Raw genomic sequence first — 24,320 nt, 5'->3', positions numbered from 1 at the left:
GATTTGGAGGGGGAAAATGAGGAGGTAGATATGATCAAGATACATTGTATATATGTATAAAATTCTCCAAGAGAATTTTAAAAATTATTAAAAAAATACATATTTAAAAAAATAAGTAGTCATAGACTAATTTTACTTACCAGCCCAGGTTGCGCCCTCAGGAACCTCAACAAAATGCCTTCGAATCTGACCCGGTTTAAAATGTACATCTGTAAAGGCTAGATCATAATGTGATGACTCATTTACTCTGAAAATTAAAAAAAAATTATTAAATATGATACTCTGAAAAAATAGCCACTCATGTACAATAAGACTACCAGCACTATAGATTTTATTCAATGAATGCAAAAAAACTCCAGCTCATTAGAAATAAGTACTGGAATTGTAATAAGTTGGTTATGAACAGTAAAGACAATATTATCCCATTTTTGTAACACTTTTTTTGTAAAAAGTGTAATTTGGTGTACTCAGTGATAGGAAGCTGGCTGAGGCTGTAATTGTGAGTGTAACATGTTAGAAGACATAACCTCTACACAGCAGAGTACAGATGATTCTACTTGTCTATTTTTATAATTCATAACATACATTATAAAAAGCTTATATTGTTTCCTGTTTTCTTAAATGAATTTTACAATTAAAGAATATTCTAATTATCAGATTCTTGACTATAATGAGTTCTAGATATTAAAATCAATATTTTTTGTCTTACAGTTGTAAACGAAACTGATAGTAAGCCATTTCTGGCAATTTCAAACTGTTCCTATACTACAACACAGTAAAGACAAACTACTTTCATGAGAAATCAAAGAAACATCAAGGTCAAATGTATAACTATGTTCTATAGAAATAAAATATATACTGAACTCACATCCTTGTCAGTATGACATTTAATCACTGCCTACTATATATGAGGCATTGTTATTTGCAGCTAGAAATATAACAATGAGTAAAACATGGTCCTTTGTTCTATGCAAATTAGTGAGGGAAGAAAACCATTTAACACAGTAAGCTCCAAGAAGAAAGGAATTGTAAGTGGAAAACAGAAGAAGGCTTGGTTCCTAAAAGTGAGCCTGGGGAAGCTTCCTAAAGGAAATGAGGTTATCAGCTGATAGTCTTGTATTTACCTTGCCTAAATTCCTTCTGGATGTTAGAAATATATTATGGAGAATGTGTCATGCAAATTTTCCATGTGTATGCCACTTTTTAAATTTAATCTCCTTGATTTCATCCTATGGCCCTCATAGGCTGAGACCTGCTCCATACTTAGTATTTAACTTGAGTAATTCAAAGGAAAGTGTCAATTTAGAATGGGTAAGACACAGTTTGTGTAAGATACAGTTTGTGTTCTCAGAGGGCTCATAGTCAACTAGCATATATTAAATTAAAAAATTAGAACATACTGGCTAAAGATTGTCTAGGAGCTTATTAAAAGTGTCAAAAGGCAAGAATAAGGAATTTCCTTTACCTAAGATGCCCAGGAATGAGTCTAGTTATCTGAAAGGCAAATGAAGCAAAAAAATCAAGAGTTCAAATGCACAAACCCTGAGGAACCCAGGAGTGTTAGAGCAAAGAGCTGGCTAAAAAATATAATTTGGTGTACTCAGTGATAGGAAGCTGGCTGAGGCTATAATTGTGAGTTGTCATTGTAGGTTATTTTAAGGAGCTTAAACTTCATCCTTAAGAGGTGTTCCTGATGTATTTTAAGCAAGAAGTAATACTATCGAATTTGAATTCCCTGATTCCAGGGTGGATGAGATAGAAGGTGTAAGTAATGGTTGAGAAATAGAAGGTAACTAGAAAAGTGAAAAAGTCAGAGGAGTGTACTCTCAGACACAGGGGGATAAAGCAGGGTAGACATTGAAGAGGATGAAGTAACACTGCTGAGCACTGCAGGAGGATGGGGTAAAAGAAAAGTTGAGACAGCCTCTGAATTGGAGTAGCAATATGGAGTCATCAGCAGCCTGGGCAGAGCAGTTTCAGTGAAAGGTGGGCAGGGGCCAGTGCCCTCACTTTTTTCCCCTCTCAATTAACAGGAATAGCACAGCTGACTATATGCCACCTAGAATGCTAGCTAGGAGCTGAACCTGGTTACCTGCTTCTGGCCTAATAAATTTTTAAAAGATGTAGACTATTCCACAAATAGCCATTAACAATTTAGATGTAAGAGCGAGCTGTGAAAAGTCTCTTACTTACTTTGCTGCTATAACTGCAGTGATTGGAACTCTGAACAGAGGACCTGCATTGGGGGATGCTATATCATAGCCACATACCTTAAAGAAAGAATGGCAAGTTTCAACATCCTTCAAAAACTTGTAAAACAGGAAATAAAAGGTATAATCTAGTCACAGAATAAGCTAATCTTAAAATTTAGGGGTCTTACATGTAAGTTAACACCAGATTATTGACATTAGTTCACAAAATAACACATAGCCCAATCACATGTATGATAAACCTTGACTGAGACTAATGGGGCAATAAGACATCAACTATGAAATAATTATATTTTAATTATTCTCTACTACAAACTAAAATTAGTATTATAATTTTGGAGGTAGAGATACTGTTATGATACTATTCTATGTTCACCTACAACTACCATGTTTAATAGATGTTTTTTTGTCCAAGTATTAAAGATAACCATAGCACAGCTTTAGCCAAATTACACAGTTAACAAATTAGAGAGCCCTAATCAAAAAGGCTTTGCTATTCTGTTTCTTTCCCTGGTCTTCCTCAGACAAGGACAGAACACAATATACCAAACTGCTTAAAGGGAAACAGAAAAGCTGCAAAATTTGGCAAATGAAAAGGCATTCAGTTGATTCTTAATAAAAAAGCAAACAGACCTGGGATTGTTTACTTTGAATTCATAAAACATTTTAAAGAGTAAAGGAATGAAAAACACAGATATTTCTATACCTCTGTATAATGCAATCCTTCTCTTAAGCCCCTGGGATCCACACGTATATTTATGTGTCGACACTGATTCATGAGTTCCAAATGGCTGGGACATTGAACCCAAGATGAATTTGAAGTTAAAGCTAAATGAAGCTGAAGGGATATTTTTTCAGAGTTTTCTGGCATTAAAAAGATCAAAAATTAAAATGAGCATTTATTTTCCCCCTTTCCTTGAACCTATTTTAGAAAGTTCTATGTTAGGTCAAGAAAACTTTACAACTTAGTTTGGTAAGCTGTACAATGCTTTGGACCTGATAGACACATCACAGCTTAAATAAAAGTCACAGAATCTTCTTTATAATTTAGTGTCCTTGTAAGATTCATACATACTTTCAGCAAATACTGCTAAGCCTTATAATGGGAATTTTTAGTGGATATTTTATATTAACGTATACAGAGAACAGCATCTGACTAAAATAAGCTGATAAAAATACAGTGATGACAATTTTATTTATACCCAGTTGAGCTGCAGTCTCCCTTGGCTGCTTCTATTCCTTACTCTTATCTGAAAGTTTTGTCTTATGCTCTAGGAGTAAGATGTGGACAGAAGAGGAATCTATTTTCATTACTGGTTTATTGAACTGTGGGCCACTAAAAGCCTAGTCTACTGTTTTCTTCCATGGTTAAGATGCTTACTGAACTGGGATCCCTAATTAATATTTATCATCAATTATCATCAAGTCTATAAAGTTTTAAAATAACCAGTAGTCAAGTTTTCTTTTCCCTTTAGAACATTAGACAGGCAAACATTCTTCTACAATTTATTATTCATTTAAGGCATTAAATGTGAAAGCTTCAGTTTATGAACAGCCTACTACTTACCTGTGTTCTCTGGAAATACTGGCTCAATACCAACACCGTGATCTGAAGGAGCAGCCACCTGAACAGGGTCTCGGAGGTAGATGCCACGGTTATTTCCAACTGTAACTGTAAAACCTAATCTGTTGGCAAATGATGTATTCTGAACGAGGTAGTCATAGGCTTTGTCAACCTAAAAAAATATCGACAGTAAAATATAAATGGGACGGGAGGCTGGAGAGACGGTTCAGCAGTTAAGAGGACTTGGCTGTTCTTGCAGATGACCTGGGTTCAGTTCCCAGCACCCAGATGGCATCTAACAACCATCCATAACTCCAGTTCCAGGGGATCTGAAACCCTTTTCTGACCTCCACAGGCACTGCACGACAAGGGTACACTTATATATATGCAGGCAATACACTTATACACACAAAATAAAAATAGTAAAATATTAAAAAAAATAAATAGGAAGGGCAAGAAATATTTTTATTACAAATTATCAATCAACTTAATTTTCAGCTGTAGCAGTATCAGCTGTAGCACTGTACAGTCAAGCAAAAGCCTGGTATCTATGTTCATGTCTCTAAACTAATCAATACTACAACTAAGATGGTAAGTCTACAATTTTGGATAAAATACCAGTTTAATTACCACTTTGATGAACATTTCACTTCCCTCTTCATTTACAGTTATTCTCAAGTAACTGGAGGGTGGTGACCCACTAACTTATCCTTATGCTTGAATGCTTGAGTAATGTTTACCCTTACCTCTCTGCTTTGAATTCCCAACCTCTACATGACCTTCATGTTTCCCTCGTTTTTTTTTTTTTTTTCTGAGACAGGGTCTCACTATATGGCCCTGGCTGGCCCAGAATTCATAGAGATCTGCCAGCCTCTGCCTCCCAAGTGCTGGGATTAAAGACAAGTGCCACCATACACAGGCTGTTTATCTTAATGCAGAAAATCTGTCTTATCTATAAAATCTGTTTTTATGTCCTTTGTTCTTATAGTTCTAAATGGCCATATAATCTAGACATAGTGAATCACGACTACAGAAGAATCATCACGCAGTAATACTCAAAACATTATTTTGATGCTTTATAATCAAAACTTTCACACAGACAACAATACCTGAATAATGCCATGTCCCTGGGCAAATACTTCTATATTGTCGGCTTTGACTGCAGTGTTTTCTAGAGCTCTTCTAACTGAGTGAACGGTATAGTCAACATTATTTGCTTTCAGACCTAAAATTAAAAAACAAAACCAAGAAAGTAATGTTAATGAGGTTACTACTTGAAACCTAAGATGATGAAATACAGCCTCTTCTGTTTTTGTGTTTCATTATCCACTTCTGAATAGTTTTCTTATAAAACTGAAAGTGTGACTCAAACCACTTGCATCATACAAATTGTTCACTCAGAAACAAATAACTGCATGCTGTCTGCAGTGGAATCAATACAGATATGGCATGATGTAGTAAGCAGACACCTAGAGGCATCTGAATGATGTTTTCTTCAAAATATTGCAGGTCCAAAGCGATGCTAACCCAAGTGCATGTTATAAACACCAACAGAACTCAGGTAAAACAAAGCACCAGGCAAAGTCTCACCAAAGACCAGAATTTTTAATGCCTAGGCACCAGGGACTGCTACTTATCAAGAGCTTCTCAGGTGATTCTAGCATGTAGCCAGGTTTGGAACACAGAAAGGCTATGGAGGCCAACAATCTGTCAGATTTCCATTATTGACTGTTAAGGATGAATAGTGTACCATTTTTGACCTCTCTGCGCTTATCATGTTACTGCTTAGATGTAATAAACATGTAACTCTATGAAACCACAAAAGAAAACTAAGGAAGCAATAATTATGTCCATGAGAAACTAGAAAAGATGAAAGACGATCAAGAGAACTTGATAGATGAGCTGGGCTTATAGAATGCTTGAGTTTTCAGAGCCAAAAAAATGCCAAAAAGGATTTGGAGGCCAAGAGAGCAGTATGTCTAAAAAGAGAAACACAAGTGACCTTGAAATATTTCTCTAATTAAAAAAAACTAAAAATGTGAGTAGAGACACCAGGATCTGTCCTGAAAGTTCTGACTCAAGCTGGCAGGTGATTTGGCACTGGGTAGGCTAGCTCACAGGCAGACTGTTTCTCCCCAACATGGCTTATCCATATCAGGCAGAGGAGACCATTAACAGTAGCTAGGAAAGGGGTAAATGAAGGAGGAAGGTGGGGGATAGAGGGATACTTCTGAGGCAGGAGCTCATAGCATCCTGCCTCCTCTAGTCCTAAGTGAGCAAGTGATGTCCTAGTTAATACTGCACACCCACCCAGAAACCCGTACCATCTCTCCACTTCATTGTGCTCCTCTGCATTCATCGTCTGGTAACATGTAATATAAAACATTTAAAAAACATTTTATTTTTTTTTATGTGCATATGTGTATTGCCTGCATGTAGGTAAGTGCACCCATGTCATGCAATGCCCGCAGATGACAGAAGAGGCTGTCAGATTCCCTGGAACTGGAGTTACAGACAGTTGTTAGCTGCCATGCGGGTGCTGAGATTCAAACCCAGGTCTTCTGTAAGAACACCCAGTGTTCTTAACCACTGAACCATCTCTCCAGCCCCAACATTTTAAAATTTAATGTCTGCCTCAGTGGATCTCTGTGAGTTCAAGGCCGGCCTGGTCTACATAGTGAATTCCAGGCTAGGGCTACAGGGAGACCCTGTTTCAAAAAGACTCCCCCTGAAAATTTAATGTCTGCCTCATAATTACAATATAAACTTCATATGGGCAAAATATTTTTGGTGTTCTGTCCACAGATTTAGCCCCAGAGCTAAAATATTGCTTGATAATCATTAAGAGCAATCAGTCAAGAAATCATGTTTGCTGAATGAGTGAATGAATACACAATCAAAGGATTATGATCCTATAAATCATTCTTTATCTTACACTTACTTTGTGCTCAGGACACTACAAAATTCTACCCATGTTCTCACCATGACAGCTTCAGAAAACACAGTCTGCAATAAATAAGAGAGCATTACATCAGATCCTTACCTGAAAGTACTAGGGCAATGCCTCCACAGGCATTGGGGGAAGACATCGATGTCCCATTCATTAGCTGAGTCCCCCTCAATGTCCAGTTAGGAACAGAAGCAATGGCACCTCCTGGTGCACTGATGCTCACACCAAGGGCCCCGTCAGCACTAAACAGAAAGCCAGGGAATTTGCTTAGGGTTAAAGGTAGCTGTATAGACACAACAATCTTAAAAAAATCTATGATTATAGTACAAAATTACACACTATTTGCAACCATTTTATAAAAAAAAAGACAAAGATACTGTTATGGGATATTAAAGGGAGGAAACTGACCTAGCATAGCTATTTTCCCATCACACATTTATCTTCTTCTTATAAGTGGAAAGAAATGTCTGTGTGTACATATTTGTGTTCACATGGAACAGACCAAAGGTGTCAGAGATATTAGGGAGAGAAAAATGCTCAGGCACCTTGATGAGTGTCCTTCTCTTTTATTTATACCAGAAAATTTTCATTTTGTCCAACAGAAACCTAATATGGGCCTTATATGCAATTTAAATTTTCTAAGAGCCACATTTTAAAAATCACATTATTTATGTGTGCATATATGTATGTGCATGTGTGCATTGGTGTCACAACATGAATGTGGAGCTGGTTCTTCCCTTTTTCCACCGGGGTACTAGAGAATGAACTCAGGCTGCAAGTCTTGGCAGTAAATCACCTTTACTCACTGAGCCATCTCACCAACCCTAAAAGCCACAGTTTTAAAGAGCCAACAAAAGACTTACAAAATTAATTTTAATAATATACTTTAACTAGATATATCTATAATTTAAAAATGCAATTGATAGAAAACACTAAAACTGAGTTAGTTTACATTCTATTTTGGACTAAGTCTTCCAAATCTGGTATGTTTTCTGTCTATAGCACATATGAATTTAGGCTGACCTTACATGCATAGAGATTGACACTGGACAGTTAGGAAATGCATCAAGGGCTCTCAAGCAGTCTAAGAGAGCTAAAACCCTTGGCGTTTATGATCACAGTGTTGTCCAACAGCTCTGTTCTCTGTCCCAAGAAGGATATGTGTGACACTACTTTCTCAAAGAGGTTGCTGGACTCCCTTTTATGATTATTCCTGGCTAGCAACACTAGGGCAACTGCTTTCAGTTTCACAGACGCAAGCAATGAACATATCTTACTACTGAAATGGGTTGGTGCAGTTCTTATAACTGGATATCTGAAATATGGTTAGATTAAGTATTCATTAACGTGTAAAATGTTCACACTGTATTGGTAAGTGACAACAATGTTTGAATAGTTATTATCCCAAGAAATATATTCTTCAAAATGTCAGACATATATATCTATAGTAGAAGTTTTGGTGGATTTTTACTTTGTTTATAGTATGTGTAGTATCAACCAATTTTCAGAATGAGCACTAGGTATTTTACAACAGAAAAAAATTAGTCTTAAATTTAACCGACTACTTCCTGTTGTCCTTCATTAATTTTCCACTACCCTGTAAAGTAGCTGGTCACAAAGCACTTCTAAATATTAATTACATTTTAAATATAAGTTTAATGAAATATCAAAATATCAATAAACATTTTAAATTTAGAAAGATCTAGTGCTATTTTCTGTGATGGTTTGTTTAAATTGTCAATTTGATGCAATCTAGAATCATCTGACAAGAAAATCTTAATGAGGAATTGTCTAGACTAGGTTGGCCTATGGGCATGTTTATGAGGGATTATCTTGATTATATGAATTACTATGGAAGAACAAGGCTCAACTTGAGCAGCAGCATAATCCAGGGCTGGGCCCAGGGCTAAATAAAAAGAGTGAGCTGAGTATTGGCAAGTGGGAATGCACCCTCACCTCTGCTCTGTCATGGAAGTAATGTGAGCAGCTCTCTCAAGCTCCTGCTACTGTCCCCTACCTGAAATGATGTGCTGTAACCTAGACCTGCAAGCTAAAATAAACCCTCTCTCACTTATGTTGCTTTTGTCAAGGCATTTTATTAGAGCAACAGAAAAAGAAACTAAGAAACTGGTACCAAGAAGTGGGGACATTGGTATAAAAAACCTGACCGTGCAGCTTTTAAGTCTTCGGATTTTTTTTTTTTTTTCTTTTAAAGAATGTAGAGGAATCGGGGCTCGAGAGATGGCTCAGCGGTTAAGAGCACCGACTGCTTTTGCAGAGGACCCGGGTTCAATTCCCAGCACCCACATGGTGGCTACAAACTGTCCTTAACTCCAGTTCTAGGAAAATTGGAAGCCCTCTTCTGACGGCCATGGTGCTGCATGACATGGATGCACTCACATACACACAGACTCATACACATAAAATAAAAATAATAAATAAAATATTTATAAAAGAGAATGTAGAAGAGTTTGGAAATTTGCACTAGAAAATCTACTGAATAATGTCAGCAAAGCTTAATAGGATGTTTTTGTGGGACTTTGGAAGAAAAGAGCGCTGAAGAGAAATGTGGACCATTGAGGCCTGGCTCATGAGGTTTCAGAGGGGAAAAGACTATCAGAAACTGGATAGGGACCATTCAAGTGATATTTTGACAAAGAATCTGCCTGCATTCCTCCTGTGTCCCAAGAGCCTGAGTAGGGTTACACTTTGAAGGTGATAAGACTGATTTATTTGGCAGACTAAATTTAAAGGCAGGATGGTATTCAGGCTAGTGCAGAGGAACACCTATAACAGACAAAGATCAACAACTTTGTGGTGAAACTTCCTATGTACCCTGGGACTGTAGGAAGGATGTCCTAAGGGTAAGATCCCACCCATCAGTGGCTCTATCTTGCAGAGATCTGAATTCATTAAAAGGAAGGAAGCCTAGGATGAGGAGGGTTCCCTGTTCCCTGAAAGAAATTACGGGGGTATTTCTTCATGATCAGTACACAGAAGCAGATATAGCTGTAGTCTAAGAGGGCCAAGCTACATCTCTAGAAGGTAGCAAAACCTGTCAGTGTTGTGTCATCCACATGTTACTGAAGGTTTTGAAGGTAATGATGCAAGACTGAGGAAGTCACAGAGAGCAGCTGAAGCCAGGCACTATGTGGCAAGGTTGGAATCTTGCAAAGAGGCTCTGAGAGGCCACTGTGTGAAGCTGTAAAGGTAAAACTTACAGTTGTAATGGAGATCACAGAAAATTAAAAGTAGATACTGTGTGTCTGATGTTCAATACTCAGAGAGAGGCAGTGTTTTTCAAAAAGAATCATCAAATATGTCCTGTAGCATAATCTTTAGTCCATATCTTGTATTTTTTTTTTTTTTTTTGGTCTTTTTGAGACAGGCTTTCCCTGCCCCAGGTGGCCTGGACTCACTATGTAGAACAGGTTGGCCTTAAACTCACAGAGATCCGCCTGCCTCTGCTTCCTGAGTGCTGGGACTAAAGGCTAAAGGCAGTGCCACCACACCCGGAAATATTTTGCATTTTTATACCATTATAATCAAACCAAATATCTAAAACAGTATTTCATGTGTCATATATAGTAAATACAAACACATTCAACTTTTAGATCAACTGTTGTGTGAACTAACAACAGCTCAACCCAAACTTCCTTTTTAATTTTTTAAGTATTTTTTTGTGTTTTCTTGAAATAATTCTTCATGTATTATTTTAATTTCATTTTGTTTTGGTGCTGGAGATTGAATTCAAGGCTTCATGTATGCTAAACATACATATTCCCACCACTGCAATAAATATACCACAATCACCCAAGGAAATTTGTTAAATGTTCTACAACAAAGAACATTAGCAAAGACTGACTTAAATTGACATTTCTAATACTTGTATCTTAAGTATAACATAAAACTTGAAATTTAAAAATCAGCTTTAGAAGTAACAAATTTAATAATTTGTATATTAACTGAACACAAACTCATAAACCTTTGTGGAATTTGACTCTTATCCCTAGCCACTCTCGTTTGGTGATATCAGTTGGATAGACAAAGGTAGCATATGATGATAGTACATGACAAAGCTTTCTGATACATAAGGGAAAACCCACTAAATTAGGTTCACATTAAAATCTGCTTGTCTTTGAATTCAAGCTATTCCTGCCATACAGACCTCCCTTTTCTGTCTCTCCACATCTTCAATCCTTCAAGGCTGACTGATACCTTCTCCTCTAGGAAGCATTCAAGTGACTGCTCCCACTTCTATAGTCCCATCATCCTACAATGGCACTGTAAGCTCATATCACAAATTGCTTATTTATGTCTTCTCTATTGCAGATACCAAGAAAGGCACTGAACCAGTCTATTCGTCTAAATCATCTCCAAAGTGGTAAAGGGATGAATTAAAAATAGGGTTTATTTTTCACCGGGTGCCTGAACTCATTGATGTCACAATGAGGTATTGTAAGAATTAGGACGTAATGTCTCTTAAGAAAGAAGAATAACTCCTGGAACTAGACAAATATAGTTCAGAAGGTATTAGAGAATCAAAGCAGATGAACATCACTTGTCAATCAGAATTTGCTTACTTATAGGTTTCAGCTAAAATGTTCCCAGTAGGTTTTAACTTCAAAATGAATATAAGCTCCATTTACTGTGATGCTTTATAAAAGTTTTGTTTCATGAAAGTTCAAATATCAAACTTACTTAAAACAAGACCATCACTACTTACTATCTAAAATCCTGCCTCTCACAACAGCGTAAAGTTCAACCAAATAGATGAATTAGTTCCAAAAACTACTTAAACTTACCTTGGGCCTCTAGAAGACCATGTATACTGATTCGCAGGTAATTTCTCTCTCAGTGAATACTCTGCAACCATCATATCAGGAGAAACATAAGCACCAACACCTGTGGGATGATTTCACCATTAACAAAATAAATTGTAACTTTCCCGGTGAAATCCATTGTGCACATCGGCAAACTGCTTAATTACACTAGCTCACTCTCACGTAAAATGGAGAAGCAAGAACATTGAATAAGAAAACAAAGGTACATTTATATTCTACTAAGTACATAGATTTTGTATATAAAAAATAACTTGCAGGATTATGTACATTAAATAATGTGCCAAAAAGTAAGTGCGTGTTTCTACTAAACCACTTTTCTAGTCTTCTTTAAATTATAATAAGTTCTAGATAACAGTTCTATGCTAGACTTTCCTGGAAACACATTTAAGGTCTATATGAAGGTATATCCAATCCACAGGCCACATATAGTACACAAAACTACAAACTTATTTAAAATAGTAGGCTGTTTTTTCTTTGTTTTGTAACCTGATGATGTGAACTTTGTAGATGACAATATCCTGGCACAATGTCAAAAGTTTGAACATGCCTGGGTCGCCAGTGTTTTATGTGGAGGAGACATGCAGTTTACCTGACTAAACTATGACCTGTTCATTTTATTTATTTCACTTTTTGGAGACAGAGTTTCACTATTATCTCAGGCTGACTTCAAACTTGTGGTCTTCCTGCCTCAGTCTCCTGGTTTTACTTATATTTAAAGAAATCTATTTCTGACATGGTAAACTAACCTATCACACTTGATGTAGTACCACCTGGACAACCAACTGTAGAAAGGCATGGACCATTATTTCCAGCACTTGAAACATAAATTATATTATGTTTCCATACTGCTTCATTGATTACTTCACAAATTCTCCTGAAAAAAGAAAGAATTCCTTTAATTGATGATTGAATAAATACAACTGTCCCACATTTTATTTATACCTAAACTAATTACAATATAATCCAAACTATATAACTAAAACAGTAATAAATAATAGGTGTATACTAGAATCATGGAGTGAAATTTCTCAGACTATAAATGCAAGACCCCTATTCCCAAAATGTAAACAGCACCAAAAACTCATTTAAATATACACAACTACATAAATGTTGGCAGGTCTGCTCTTGGTGGAACATGATGGCATTCCAAGTAACATACACTAGTTGAGCTACCCCAGCCAGGAATATGTGGAATGGTCAAGAATGGTGTAGTGATTAGCTCTGACACCAAAGATGACATGGAGTAGGGGGGGGTCTGAGACTTTGAGACACAGAATTATCGTCTACCTATGATGGTCGTTTTTCTACTGTGATCATCAATTCATTTACTTAAACATTTGATGCTGTTTACTAGCTTAAGTTCTATGACATAACAGAATACTTACCCAGAATTTGGCCAGTGAGTTGCTTCTCCATAGCTGTAGTTGACAAGATCACACTTATGATTTATAACTTCTATCATCTATGAAAAAGATTAGGAATCTAATTTAGGCAGCAATTTGTAGAAACACATTAGCTAATAAATATGGTTTATAATCCTACAGTGTGCAGACTAATCATATTCTAATTTATGTTATTTCTAGTCATGTGGTGACTAAAAACAGAAGGGTGGGAAAAGAAACAATAAATGGTCAATTAAAAACAAAATTATTATGGGGCTAGAGAGATGGCTCAGCAGTTAAGAGCACTGGCTGTTCTTGAAGAAGATCCAAGTTTGAATCCCAGCAACCACATGGTAGCTAACAACCATCTGCAATTCCAGTTCCAGGGACTCTGACACCCTCTTCTGACCTCCACATGCATTGCATGACACAGGTGCATTTACACACATGTAGGCATAACACTCATACACATAAAAAATAAATTAAAAACAAAAAAAGGATTATTTCTAGAATGAAGATCAGAGTAGAATAGGGGCAGAGGAAATACAATGGTTCTTACTCTAAAATCACTTCAGTTACATGACAAAATGAAGTGTAGATATTAAATTTAGGTGAGGTTTTAAATTTCTTTTAGGTTGATGAAGCAAGCTGCCAGTTTTTTTTTTTTTTTAAAAGAGCTTGAATTGCTTGCCAGAAGACCTACTGCAAACAATGAATACACATTTTTTTTTTTTCCCACAGAGATTTGCAGTGAAGAAACTTTTTCCTGGTAATTTCTAATTTAACAAAATAACTTTAAGAATTAATCATTAATTTGCTTTCAAAACCATGCTCTATATATCAAATACTGTTTAATGAATTCTTGATAAGCCAGGAATACTGTATAGTCTTGGGTTTATATAAGTACCCAAGAGCCTCAATTACTAATTTATATCAATAAGCCCAAAACACTCACAGCTCTGATGAGGCCTGTGCCTGTTTCCATGGTACTTAGCCTTGTATCGCCAATCTTAATGGAGAGAATTTGAGCACCAGGAGCGACTCCATTCCTTTCAGGCTCTTCTGGAAAATGCCCAGCAGCTATACTTGCTACATGGGTTCCATGAGCTCCTACAAGCAGAAATGGTGTGTGAGAGACATTGAAAAAATGTCATATATGAAAATTTTAACCATTCCAACCTGTATATGATTAAAATAGTAAAAATGTATCCTGATATATATATACACAATATAATATTTATATTATATATAATATATTTATCCCTATAAATGGATATATAAATAATATATATATTTATTATCTATTCTCACAATTCCCAGAAAATAAACCAGTTACATATAGTCTCCACCTATCCTGGATTTACTATGCTCACAGAAAGTAAAAAATGTAAGCTACAGAGAAAGCCAGTATTTTTACAATACATATAACTGACAAATAGCCTATTATCCACAGAACATAATCTTTCAAATCCAACAGCATAAGTGAGGGGTAAGGAGACACTCTGACCACCAAAAAAAAAAAAATGGGTAAAGCTTAAGAAAAAATATTTCACAGAGATGTCCATATGACAAGTACTGAGAAATATCCCATTACTGTTTAAAATAAAACAAAAAAGTCAAAATACTCAAATTTGTTTTTGGTTTTTGTTTAATTATTTGTAGTAGCACCTGAAAACAAAATTCTCCTGTACCTTTCATTGGTTAGAAACAAAAGAAACCCCAAATCTCTAAAAGCTCTTCTGGCATTTCAGATTTTACTTCATTTAATATTTGACTAAATTTCATTTCCAACGCAAAGTTAAAAAAAAAAAACCAAATCCAGAATAGTTTTATCAATAAACATGGGATCCAAACATATCTATAACAACAATATAAGCACAATGATAAATAACAAGTAACACTGGGCTCTCATGAAGAGTAGAAAGAGGCACCTGACCCTTTGCCTCTAAGTCAACTGCAGTCATGCAAGAAAAGTATGCTCCCAATGTTCCCTTCTTTAGTCTAATAAAAATAGGAAAGTAGAAGTTTGATCTAATTTTCCTCCCAAAATATACCTTGTCGTTATCACACGTCAGAATGGCTATAGTAAAGAAGAATGGCCACACCCCATGGTGGCTGGAAGAATACCTGGAGCTTTCATACATTTCTGCTGAAAGCCCAGAAGAAAAGCAGCTTGAGGTTTTCCAAAAGTTCAATATATATTTACCATATACAACCAATTCTGTTAGATACAGGCCCCAAATTAAAATAACAAAACAAAAACCTATTTTCAAGTGGAGGGTTATATACAAATGTTAAAACAATGTCCAAGAGGTGAATGGATATAGTCTACATTTTTGTAACTGGTATCTAAATAGCCACACACAATAAAAGAAAAAAAAATGCAGGAGGGACATTTGTTGACGAGGAAGGGCACCAGGGAGATGGGGGCTCAAGAGATGGTAATGGGGATAGAATGTGAAAAAAAGATGATAAACATGTATAAACAAGTCATAATGAGGTCCATTATTTTGTATGCTAGCTTAACTAAACTAACAGTAGCGTACACATTATGGTGAAATACATTGCAGCATGGATTAAAGCACACAGTCAAGAAAACCTGATTATTCATTCTATTTATTCTGAATTCAAGAAAATGCAAACTCATCCAAAGTGAGAGAACGCAGAGAGTGGGCAGACAGATTAGGCCACAAAGGAAGACAACAAATATTTGGAAGAGACAGGTATGTACATAAACTAGGTGACAGTCTCTCAGGTGCACATATGTACCAAAACTTACCTAACTATGCTATGTATTTATACCTCAATAAACATGAAGGGAAGGGATGAAAAAGCTAAAACTAACTCTATTCTACCCCACCTCCCACCCTGTTACCACCACTGAATTTCCATGTTTTTTATATTCTCATCATAGAAACATGTGCCTATATGTAATGCATAATACAATTCAGTATGCTCCTACATTTTGTACAAATGTTTTATAATAGATAACTTATATATTTGACATTTATACATAGATTTGTTATTTTTGATTAGGTAGTATTTCATATTATAACACAAACATTTAAAATCTATCTTTGTTAGCATCCAACATTTATTTTTGAAATTGGCCAAATGCTTTATTTAGTGAGCATCTTTTAACCTAATTACAAGAACTGGGTGAATTTCTGAAGAGTTACTATTTGGAAGTAAAACCACTTCATATTTTGTTAAGGATTTTCTGAAGTTAAGATTTTGCTTGTATCGATGGGCTAGTCCTTACACAGTTATAACTTTCAAAAGCAACTGGTCCTTCAGTTGGTATGTCCAAACTGAATTCACTAGAGTGTTATTTTGGGCTATAAGAATTTATCATTCAGTCACTTCATGACTCTCACATTAGTAAATCTGAAATAGAATACCTCCACTAGTCACAATGGAGAGTAGGTTTCCATCATCATAAATATTAACAGAGTAATTCAACATTTCAGCTGTGCCAAAAGAGCCATATTCTTGGGCCTCTTTGTAGTTCCTCAGAACAGTAGATTTACTCAAGTCCCCATTTTCATTAGAATCAACACAGGCTCTGTTTGGAAGGAAAAAACAGGTATTAGAATTCAGCAATTTAAAAAAATTCTAGAGCTATATCACACAGTTTCTCAGTTTATCTCCTTACTGCCCTGCTTTCTCTACTACTCAAATCCAGTCACTAGATTCCTCTGTTTCAGAGTTAGTAGTAAGACTTAGGTCAGAGGGACCTCAACAGCTAGTGGATGCATAAGGATACTGTTGGTCCCAGCCAACAACTGGCTACCTGGGAAATTAAAACTGAAGCTTGGGCTGGAGTGTTACAATAGTTTAGGATGGTCTAGACACAAAGGCTAGACCTTACTTCCTGCTGCTGCTTTTAGTGCTGGCTTTGTGAATCCAACAGCCTCTGGACACTTCCAGAAACCAGACGACTATAGTGAACTTTAGTCTAATGACAGCTTTAGGCATTTGTTTTTCTTAAAGCATTTTCCATCTAATTTTATGGTTCTCTTCCTGTCTACTATGTATTCATTTTATTACTTTTTTAGTTTAAAAAGATACTATTTTAAGCACTTTAGAAAATAGTCTGATTAAGTAAATCCAATCACAAAATCACAAATGGACTATACATCACATGTATGTTTGTATGTGCACATGAATGGAGTTAGAGGATAATTCGCAGGACTTGATTTTCTCCCACTATATGAGCTATAGAGATCAAAATTAAGATGACAGGCTTGTGACAAGCACCTTTAACCACTGAGCCATCTTACTGGCTACCAGCATTATGTTTTATCTCCCCTGAGAAATGGTTGCTATTTCTGAAATGAGAAGTGAAATAAATATTTGCAGAAAATACCTAAATTTGACTTAGGAACTTTGGGTCTTCAAGATTCTGCTATAAAAAGTTTTAATCCAAGTACAAAGTTCTAAAAGATATACTGTATCATCCAGGGAACAAACAGTTAATTATTTATAACAGCACATGAAACATAATTCTTTTGTATCTTTTTTTCCAAAACAATATTCTAAACAAAAATGTTTTAGAAGAGTCATCAATAAACTGCTGCTAGCGATTTACTTTTTAAATTGCTCTAAAGATTGGGGAAACCTTCTGGAAACACAGTGGTGCCATGGACATCTTGATTCTAAATTCTTATTCCTAAGAACAAAGTAACATGCTGTGATTTCAGAATCTATAACAAACATGATATCCCTGTTTTTTTGTTTTTTGTTTTTGTGGTGGTAGTATTGGATGTTGTTTTTAAGACAGGTTCTCCTTATAGCCCAGGCTGGCCTCAAATTCAAATCTTCCAGCCTCAGTCTCCCAAGCACTGGTATTAAAGACATATGCAATCTCCCTCTCCTGACATTTATAGGAAACCACTTGCTGTCTCACTGCCCAGTTTCTGCTAATAATTAGTATTTAAGTTCTTGTGCAGTACATGTAGCTCCCCCTGCCCTTTTTTTTTTGGTGTGTATGTACACATGTGTCATAGCACACTTGTGAAAGTCAGAGAACTTGTGGGAGTTGGTACTCTCCTTCCAGCAGTACGATTCCAGGGATCAAACTCAGGTTGTCAGGCTTGGTGGCAAGAACCTTTACCCACTGAACCATCCCACAGGCCCAAGTACATGGAATTTTGTGTCTACAGTCTTCCTCATATTTAATGTTGCCTTCCCCTTTCCAGAGAATTCACCCAGGGCTTACCAATTTCACTTACTATCATGTTACACCAAGTGGTAGATTTTATAAGATATACTACACATTTGAACAACTTATTACAAACACTATGATCAGGGGCTGGAGAGATGGCTCAGAGGTTAAAAGCACTGGTTACTCTTGAAGAGGACTAGGTTCAGTTCCTAACACCCATATGGTGGCTAATAAGCAATCTGTAACTCCAATTCCCTCTTCTGCCTCCACAGGCATTGCACACATGTAGTATATTCAATACATGGAGGAAAAACACTCATACATATAAAAATAAAAAAAACTATGGTGATCAAAACTTTTAGAAAAAAACATTTCAATCTGTTTATATGACTGCATACTTTCAAACTAACACACACACCTATACACACAAAAAACTATGAATATATTATTTGCAATGAAACTGGTGCACACACATGACTAAATATCTGTATTCAGAACTTGTTTCTATATACAGGTACTCAAGACACACTAAGTAACTCCAAGAAAAATCTATAGTGTACAAGGCGCTAAGAAAGGAAATGAACAATGGACATGATGGCTAATTCACTGCAAATAACATTATTAGTTATAAAAGCATTTACTGAGTGCTTACTAAGTTTGGAGACATCAAATTTTATTTTCACAAAGCACTGTTAAAATATTAGTATTGTCACAACAGACACAAATAAGCCTGTTTCCTAAACAGGCTTAGAGAAGTTTAAATACTGTCTTCAAGGTTGTGGGGCTAGGATCTCAATATACAAGACTGAGTTTTTCTTTTTTTTTCCTTTTGGTGTTTTGAGACAGTCTTGCTACGTACCCTCAACTTGACTGGTACTCAGTATACAGCTCATGCTGGCCTTGAACTTGTGTCAATCCTCTCACCTCAGTTACCAAACACTGGGATTTCTCATATATATATACACACACACACACCCCATTATGGCCAGTCCAGGACTGAACTCCCAATTACTGTGTTGAACTGGCAAGGTCAACTTAGATATTCTACTTAAAACATCTGTGCCCAATTTCCTCCTTTTTTCTAATGTGTTTCTGGTAAATACTCTGCGACACTGACTTGTGACTTGTAGTTACTTTCTGAATTGTCCAGCTTTAATGACAAGCATTTCCACACACCCCAGTGATTAATCTACCAACACGTGGTTAATAAAACAAGTTAAAAAAAACAAACAGAAAAGGCCATGTTTAGTGTGAAAAACACCCAAGTTCAAAAGGCTCAAAAGTTGATTTGCCTCTCAGATAGTTTTGCTGAATGATATTGTTACATAAGCTGTATAGGCTCTGGGGGCTTAAAATTCTTAAAAACATTTTTAATGAAGAAGATCTACAAACACTTGAGTTACCTCCAGGTCTCACCATCATGCCACACCAAGCAGTCATATACAGGGCCTGGATCACTATACTTTTTCTCAAAAGAATTGAGCAATTCCACTTGACTTTGAAGCTCCTCCTTGATTAGTTTATTGGCCTAATTTTTCAGAAAATAAATTAAAATCAGTACAGTTTGTGGTCCTGAAAGTTGTATTAACATATGACTAAAGATAATGCTGATCAATAGTAAAAGCACTTTACCTTGAAAAAATGTTAAGAAATTTTTTTCTGCAGTGCTGAGGACTGAATCCAGGATCTCATGTATGCTGGGCAAGTATCCTACCACTGAGCTATACTCTCAGTCCACAATTTCATTTTTAATTAAGAAAAGGTATATATTCATAACAAAAGAACAATTCCAAGGACAAACACTAAGTTGTGGTGACTCCCTGGGGGTGGCACTATGAAAACTTTTCACTTGCTACTTATTAACATGCTTAGGTTGTCCAAGGTTACTGCAATTAGCACATTACTTTCATCATAAACAAAAAAATGCTATTTTCATTTATAAATGAAATAAACTGATTAAAAATCATATTACCTCTTGTGGGACTATAAATGGATACACTCACTTTATGATCTACAAAAGCTATATACTACATTTAAACTGACATTCTTAACAGTCAAAAAAAAAAAAACAAAGCAAGTAGTAATATGTAAATGGATAAAACTGTAGTCACCTATAAAACAATCTATAATAAAGAAATGAACTACAACAACCAAGACATGGACCTTCTAATATTCTGAGCAAAAGAAGCTCTATATGGTTCTATTTTACAAACTTCAAAAAAGGAAAAATCATTCAGAAGACAGGATGATGACTATTTGGGGGAGGAGGAAGGGAATAATGACTAGGAAGAGTCACAGAGGAATTTCTATGTGCACCTAGTTAGAAATAATTCATGGCTATGCTTTAAAATATTCATAAATAGATATGCAAATTGACATAGCGCAAGTAATAAAGTCTGAACTGGTAACTTTAACTCACTGTCTTAGTCTGATTTCTGTTTGCTGTGATAAAACACCATGACCAAAAACAACTTGGGGAGAAAAGGGTTTATTTCAGCTTACAACTCCCAGGTCACAATCCATCACTGAGGGAAGCCAGGACAGGAACTCAAGGCAGGAACCCGGAGGCAGGAGCTGAAGCACAGACCATGGAGGAATGCTGCTTACTGGCTTGCTCCTCTGGCCCAAGCTCAGCCTGCTATATTATATAACCCAGAACCACCAGCCCAGGGATAGCACCACCCACAGTATGCTAGACCCTCCCACATCACTCAATAATCAAGAAAATGCCTCACAGATAATGCCTACATGCCAACCCGATAAAGGAAATTTCCCAACCGAGGTTCCCTCTTCCCAGGTGTGTCAAGTTTAGAACTGAAGCTATCCAGCAACACCCACTGAGAAAAAAATTGTGAAAAGACTAAAACCTGTGAAAAAGCAGGCTACTAAGTCTGCTATTAGAACACTAATATAATTCTGCGCAGAATGTAAATAAAAGTGATTAGTACCAACCTGGGAAGAGCCATTGTTGGCAACATCAAATTCTTCCTGTTTTCTGCAGGCTTCTGCAAGGGCCACTCTGTGAATAGGATCCCAAATTTTTTCCTTCCGTTCTTTCTGCAAAGACAAAAATTCACCTCCCAACTAGGCAAATAGGTAAACTGGATGGTTACTTATACACGATCTTGTCAGCAGCTGTAATGCTACAGAATTCTCAAAGGCTTACAAAAACCCTTTGTAGCAAAGTCAATTACTAAAGGAATTGTAAGAGAACAAATTTATCACCATACCAACATGCTTTTTAAATTTTTATATGTGTAGTCTCCAATTTACATTTATTCTTCGCCAAAATATAGTGCATCATGTCAGGAAACTGAATTCCTAGTCATTTAAAGGAAGACAATAGCTGTTCCTGGATCCATACGATATTAGGAAACACAGAGAAGCAAATGCAAATTGAGGGCTATAGTAAGAATGCAGTTGCATTTGGAAGGGAAAATCCTTTCAATCCTTGTCTAGGTGCTTCATCCTTTTTCACTGGACAGTGTTCCATGATTCTGAAAATGGTCTTAATCTCCAGTGTCTTCACCACATATCTCCTGACAGAAGTCTGCCAGGTAAAGGAATCCTTTCAGTAAACTAACCACTTGGACTATCTAGGTTTACTTCAACTATATGGCCTAGATTTGCATGTCAACTTGTTCTTTATCAAAACAACTGACTGAATCTGGGACTGGAGAGACTGCTCAGTAGTTAAGTGCACTGCCTGCTCTTGCAGAGAACCCAGGGTACCCAGTACCTATATGGTGGTTAACAACTGTTTTCCAAGGGATATGATGCATTCTTCTGGCCTCTGCAATCATTGCATTACATGGGTGGACTTATATACGTACATGTAGGTAGGACACAGAATTTTTTTTTTAAAACATGAAGGAAAGCAAAAGCTGAAAAAAATTGACTAAATTTAATGTACTGAACAAAAAAACCTGTATGTTTGTATTCAAAGTTGTGTACATTAATGTAAGTTTTGGTTCATCATTCCTAAAGGACTCAGATGACATTATGATGACAGCATTTAATCAGCATTAATTTCACAAACTACATCTATTTTAACATCTGAAACTCCAGACTCACATCATGACTAGTATCAGAGCAATGTTCTAAAATGACACTGTGAGATACACTAGCCCCTATCAGCTCTGTTAATGGACAGAGCAAATATTAAACACTGCAAGCATTTACATCATCATACAAAGTTTCACCTCTTTAAAGCAGGCCCCTAACCACACAGCTATTTTTTATTCTTTCTCTCTCTTCATGTGTGTGTGTGTGTGTGTGCGCGTGCGTGTACACACGCGCATGCACCTGCATGAATTTATGTGCATGTGGGTCTCCACAGAGGCCAGAAGAGGGAGTCAGATCCATTGGAACTAGAGTTACAGGGTATTGTGGGCCACTTGATGTGGATGCTAGGAAATGAACCTTGATCCCTCTGTAAGAGCAGTGAGTACTCTTAACCACTGAGCCATCTCTCCAACCCAGGCTTGTGTTTCTTACACCTGTAGTTCAATGACTTTAAATCTGATTAACATTGAATGATACTGAATGATGACTGGGAGCAAGAAAGCTTAGACAAACAGCAAAAAAAAAAAAAAAAGAAAGAAAAAGAAAAAAAAAAAGAAAGAAAAATGGGCAAACTTTCTTAGAAATTATAAAAACAGAAGCAAAGCAGTCTGGACTTTTAAAAAGTCCTTCAAAAACCCAATAAAAATCAGTTTCTGACAGCTACCAGAAAAACACAAACACACAAAAGCCCGTGCTTCAGTTTAGTTTTAATGTTCCTTAAGTTAGTTTATGCAGTCAACATTAAGAACAAGCATTTTAAGTATGTAACATTCCACTGAACAGAGTCTTTGAAAGTCCATGTCCCACCAAATAAGACCTCATGAGATTTTACAAAAACTAAACAAATAAAGCTTTTTTTCTTCAGGTAAAAATCCACTGAAGCATATATATTCACAAGTAATTGATACTGCGTTCTTCATTACCTGTATCCTTTCCTTGAGAGCCTTTGGATAGAAGTCATAGCCATTTTTTATGCCAATATGGTATTTTCCTGAAGGATTTGTCCAGCTCGCAGGAATCTGTAGGAAAAACAAATTGTTGACGTATTCTCAATGCTAATGATACACCACTGGGAAGAAAAATTATTTCACATCTACTCTATTGGCTCTCATTGGGTAAGCATACTCATATATAAGAGAACTGCTTTTAATGTTTTATGCTAATACCACTATGGCTTCCTTTTCCTCGTATAAAATAAGACGGTTTCATCAGCGCTCCTTTCATTTACACAATGTTTCATAGTTTTAAAAATTTACCACTTCATTGAACCACTAAGATTATTAACAATTTTTAAATACTGCTGACACCTCATCTCTCTCGTCACTGCACTTATGTCCACTAAATAGCAGGGAAGGGAAGCAATTTACAGAGCTTTCGCCACATTCAAATTTCCTATTTAGAGTAAAGGGCTTCACTCTCCATTATGGTGTCACAAAGATATTGCACAGATACTAAATGGGTTCTCTGAATCCTTATGGAAAAAGTACTATAAAATCATTTTAAGTACATACAAGATCTATAATACTCTTTCCAACTATCTTAGTATTTAAAGATAACATGTAAAGCTTTTAATAGAATGATATATTATGCAGTTTACAAATGAAGCAAGAAAATAGTAAAGAATCTAGTTCCATCACAGAAACCAAAAAATTCAGTGCAAAGGCTATGAAATTTTAAGCCAGATAAATGTGGCTGTGAATCTAAACTTTAGCATAAAAGAGGACCCATAAATTTATTTCTTCTTATGGACAAGGACAAACTCTATGACTATTATTATTATTAATTTATTGTTTTGGTCTTTTTGAGACAGGGTCTCCCTGTAGACCCAGCTGTCCTGGATTCACCATGGAGACCAGGCTGGCCTCGAACTCACAGAGATCCACCTGCCTCTGCCTCCCGAGTGCTGGGATTAAAGGAATGTGCTGATGTTAAGGGAATCTCCCCATTCATGTCTTCTTGAAAGAAAAAAAATTCAATGGAAAGACACAGTTTAAGTAGTTTATTTAGCAAAGCACAGCATTTACTCCAAGGAGAGATTAGAGTGGATTGTCCCAAAGGTGCAGGAGCAGCAAAGTTCTAAGTTATATATAATAAAGTTCTTATGAATATTTATGAAGTGGGTGGCATATTTATGGATT

At 36.2% G+C, this 24,320-nt stretch overlaps 1 protein-coding gene across 6 annotated transcripts in view; it reads right to left on the bottom strand.

Moving 5' to 3' along the window:
- Tpp2 (tripeptidyl peptidase 2) overlaps window positions 1–24,320 on the bottom strand; it is a 74,431-nt gene that overhangs the window by 32,729 nt on the left and 17,382 nt on the right. For 3 of the 6 annotated variants that reach the window (XM_029557208.1, XM_029557209.1, XM_029557210.1), the window contains exons 3-17: window positions 23,106–23,201; window positions 21,070–21,174; window positions 20,620–20,691; window positions 19,521–19,645; window positions 16,352–16,515; window positions 13,906–14,060; window positions 12,954–13,030; window positions 12,315–12,442; window positions 11,530–11,629; window positions 6,818–6,966; window positions 4,884–4,999; window positions 3,778–3,946; window positions 2,917–3,074; window positions 2,194–2,270; window positions 141–247 (exon numbers count right to left, since the gene is read on the bottom strand). In XM_029557208.1, coding sequence (XP_029413068.1) covers window positions 141–247; window positions 2,194–2,270; window positions 2,917–3,074; window positions 3,778–3,946; window positions 4,884–4,999; window positions 6,818–6,966; window positions 11,530–11,629; window positions 12,315–12,442; window positions 12,954–13,030; window positions 13,906–14,060; window positions 16,352–16,515; window positions 19,521–19,645; window positions 20,620–20,691; window positions 21,070–21,174; window positions 23,106–23,201 — 1,798 coding nt within the window. The remainder of the gene's footprint in view (window positions 1–140; window positions 248–2,193; window positions 2,271–2,916; window positions 3,075–3,777; window positions 3,947–4,883; window positions 5,000–6,817; window positions 6,967–11,529; window positions 11,630–12,314; window positions 12,443–12,953; window positions 13,031–13,905; window positions 14,061–16,351; window positions 16,516–19,520; window positions 19,646–20,619; window positions 20,692–21,069; window positions 21,175–23,105; window positions 23,202–24,320) is intronic. The other 3 variants (XR_003847319.1, XM_017794883.2, XM_008855155.3) reach the window with 1 other exon arrangement.

The sequence above is a fragment of the Nannospalax galili genome, unplaced genomic scaffold (assembly GCF_000622305.1).
Source record: "Nannospalax galili isolate Female #2095 unplaced genomic scaffold, S.galili_v1.0 scaffold287, whole genome shotgun sequence".
Taxonomy (NCBI): Eukaryota; Metazoa; Chordata; class Mammalia; order Rodentia; family Spalacidae; genus Nannospalax; species Nannospalax galili.
The sequence above is the reverse complement of the archived record's forward strand: the minus strand, read 5'-3'. Positions and strand labels throughout refer to the sequence as shown.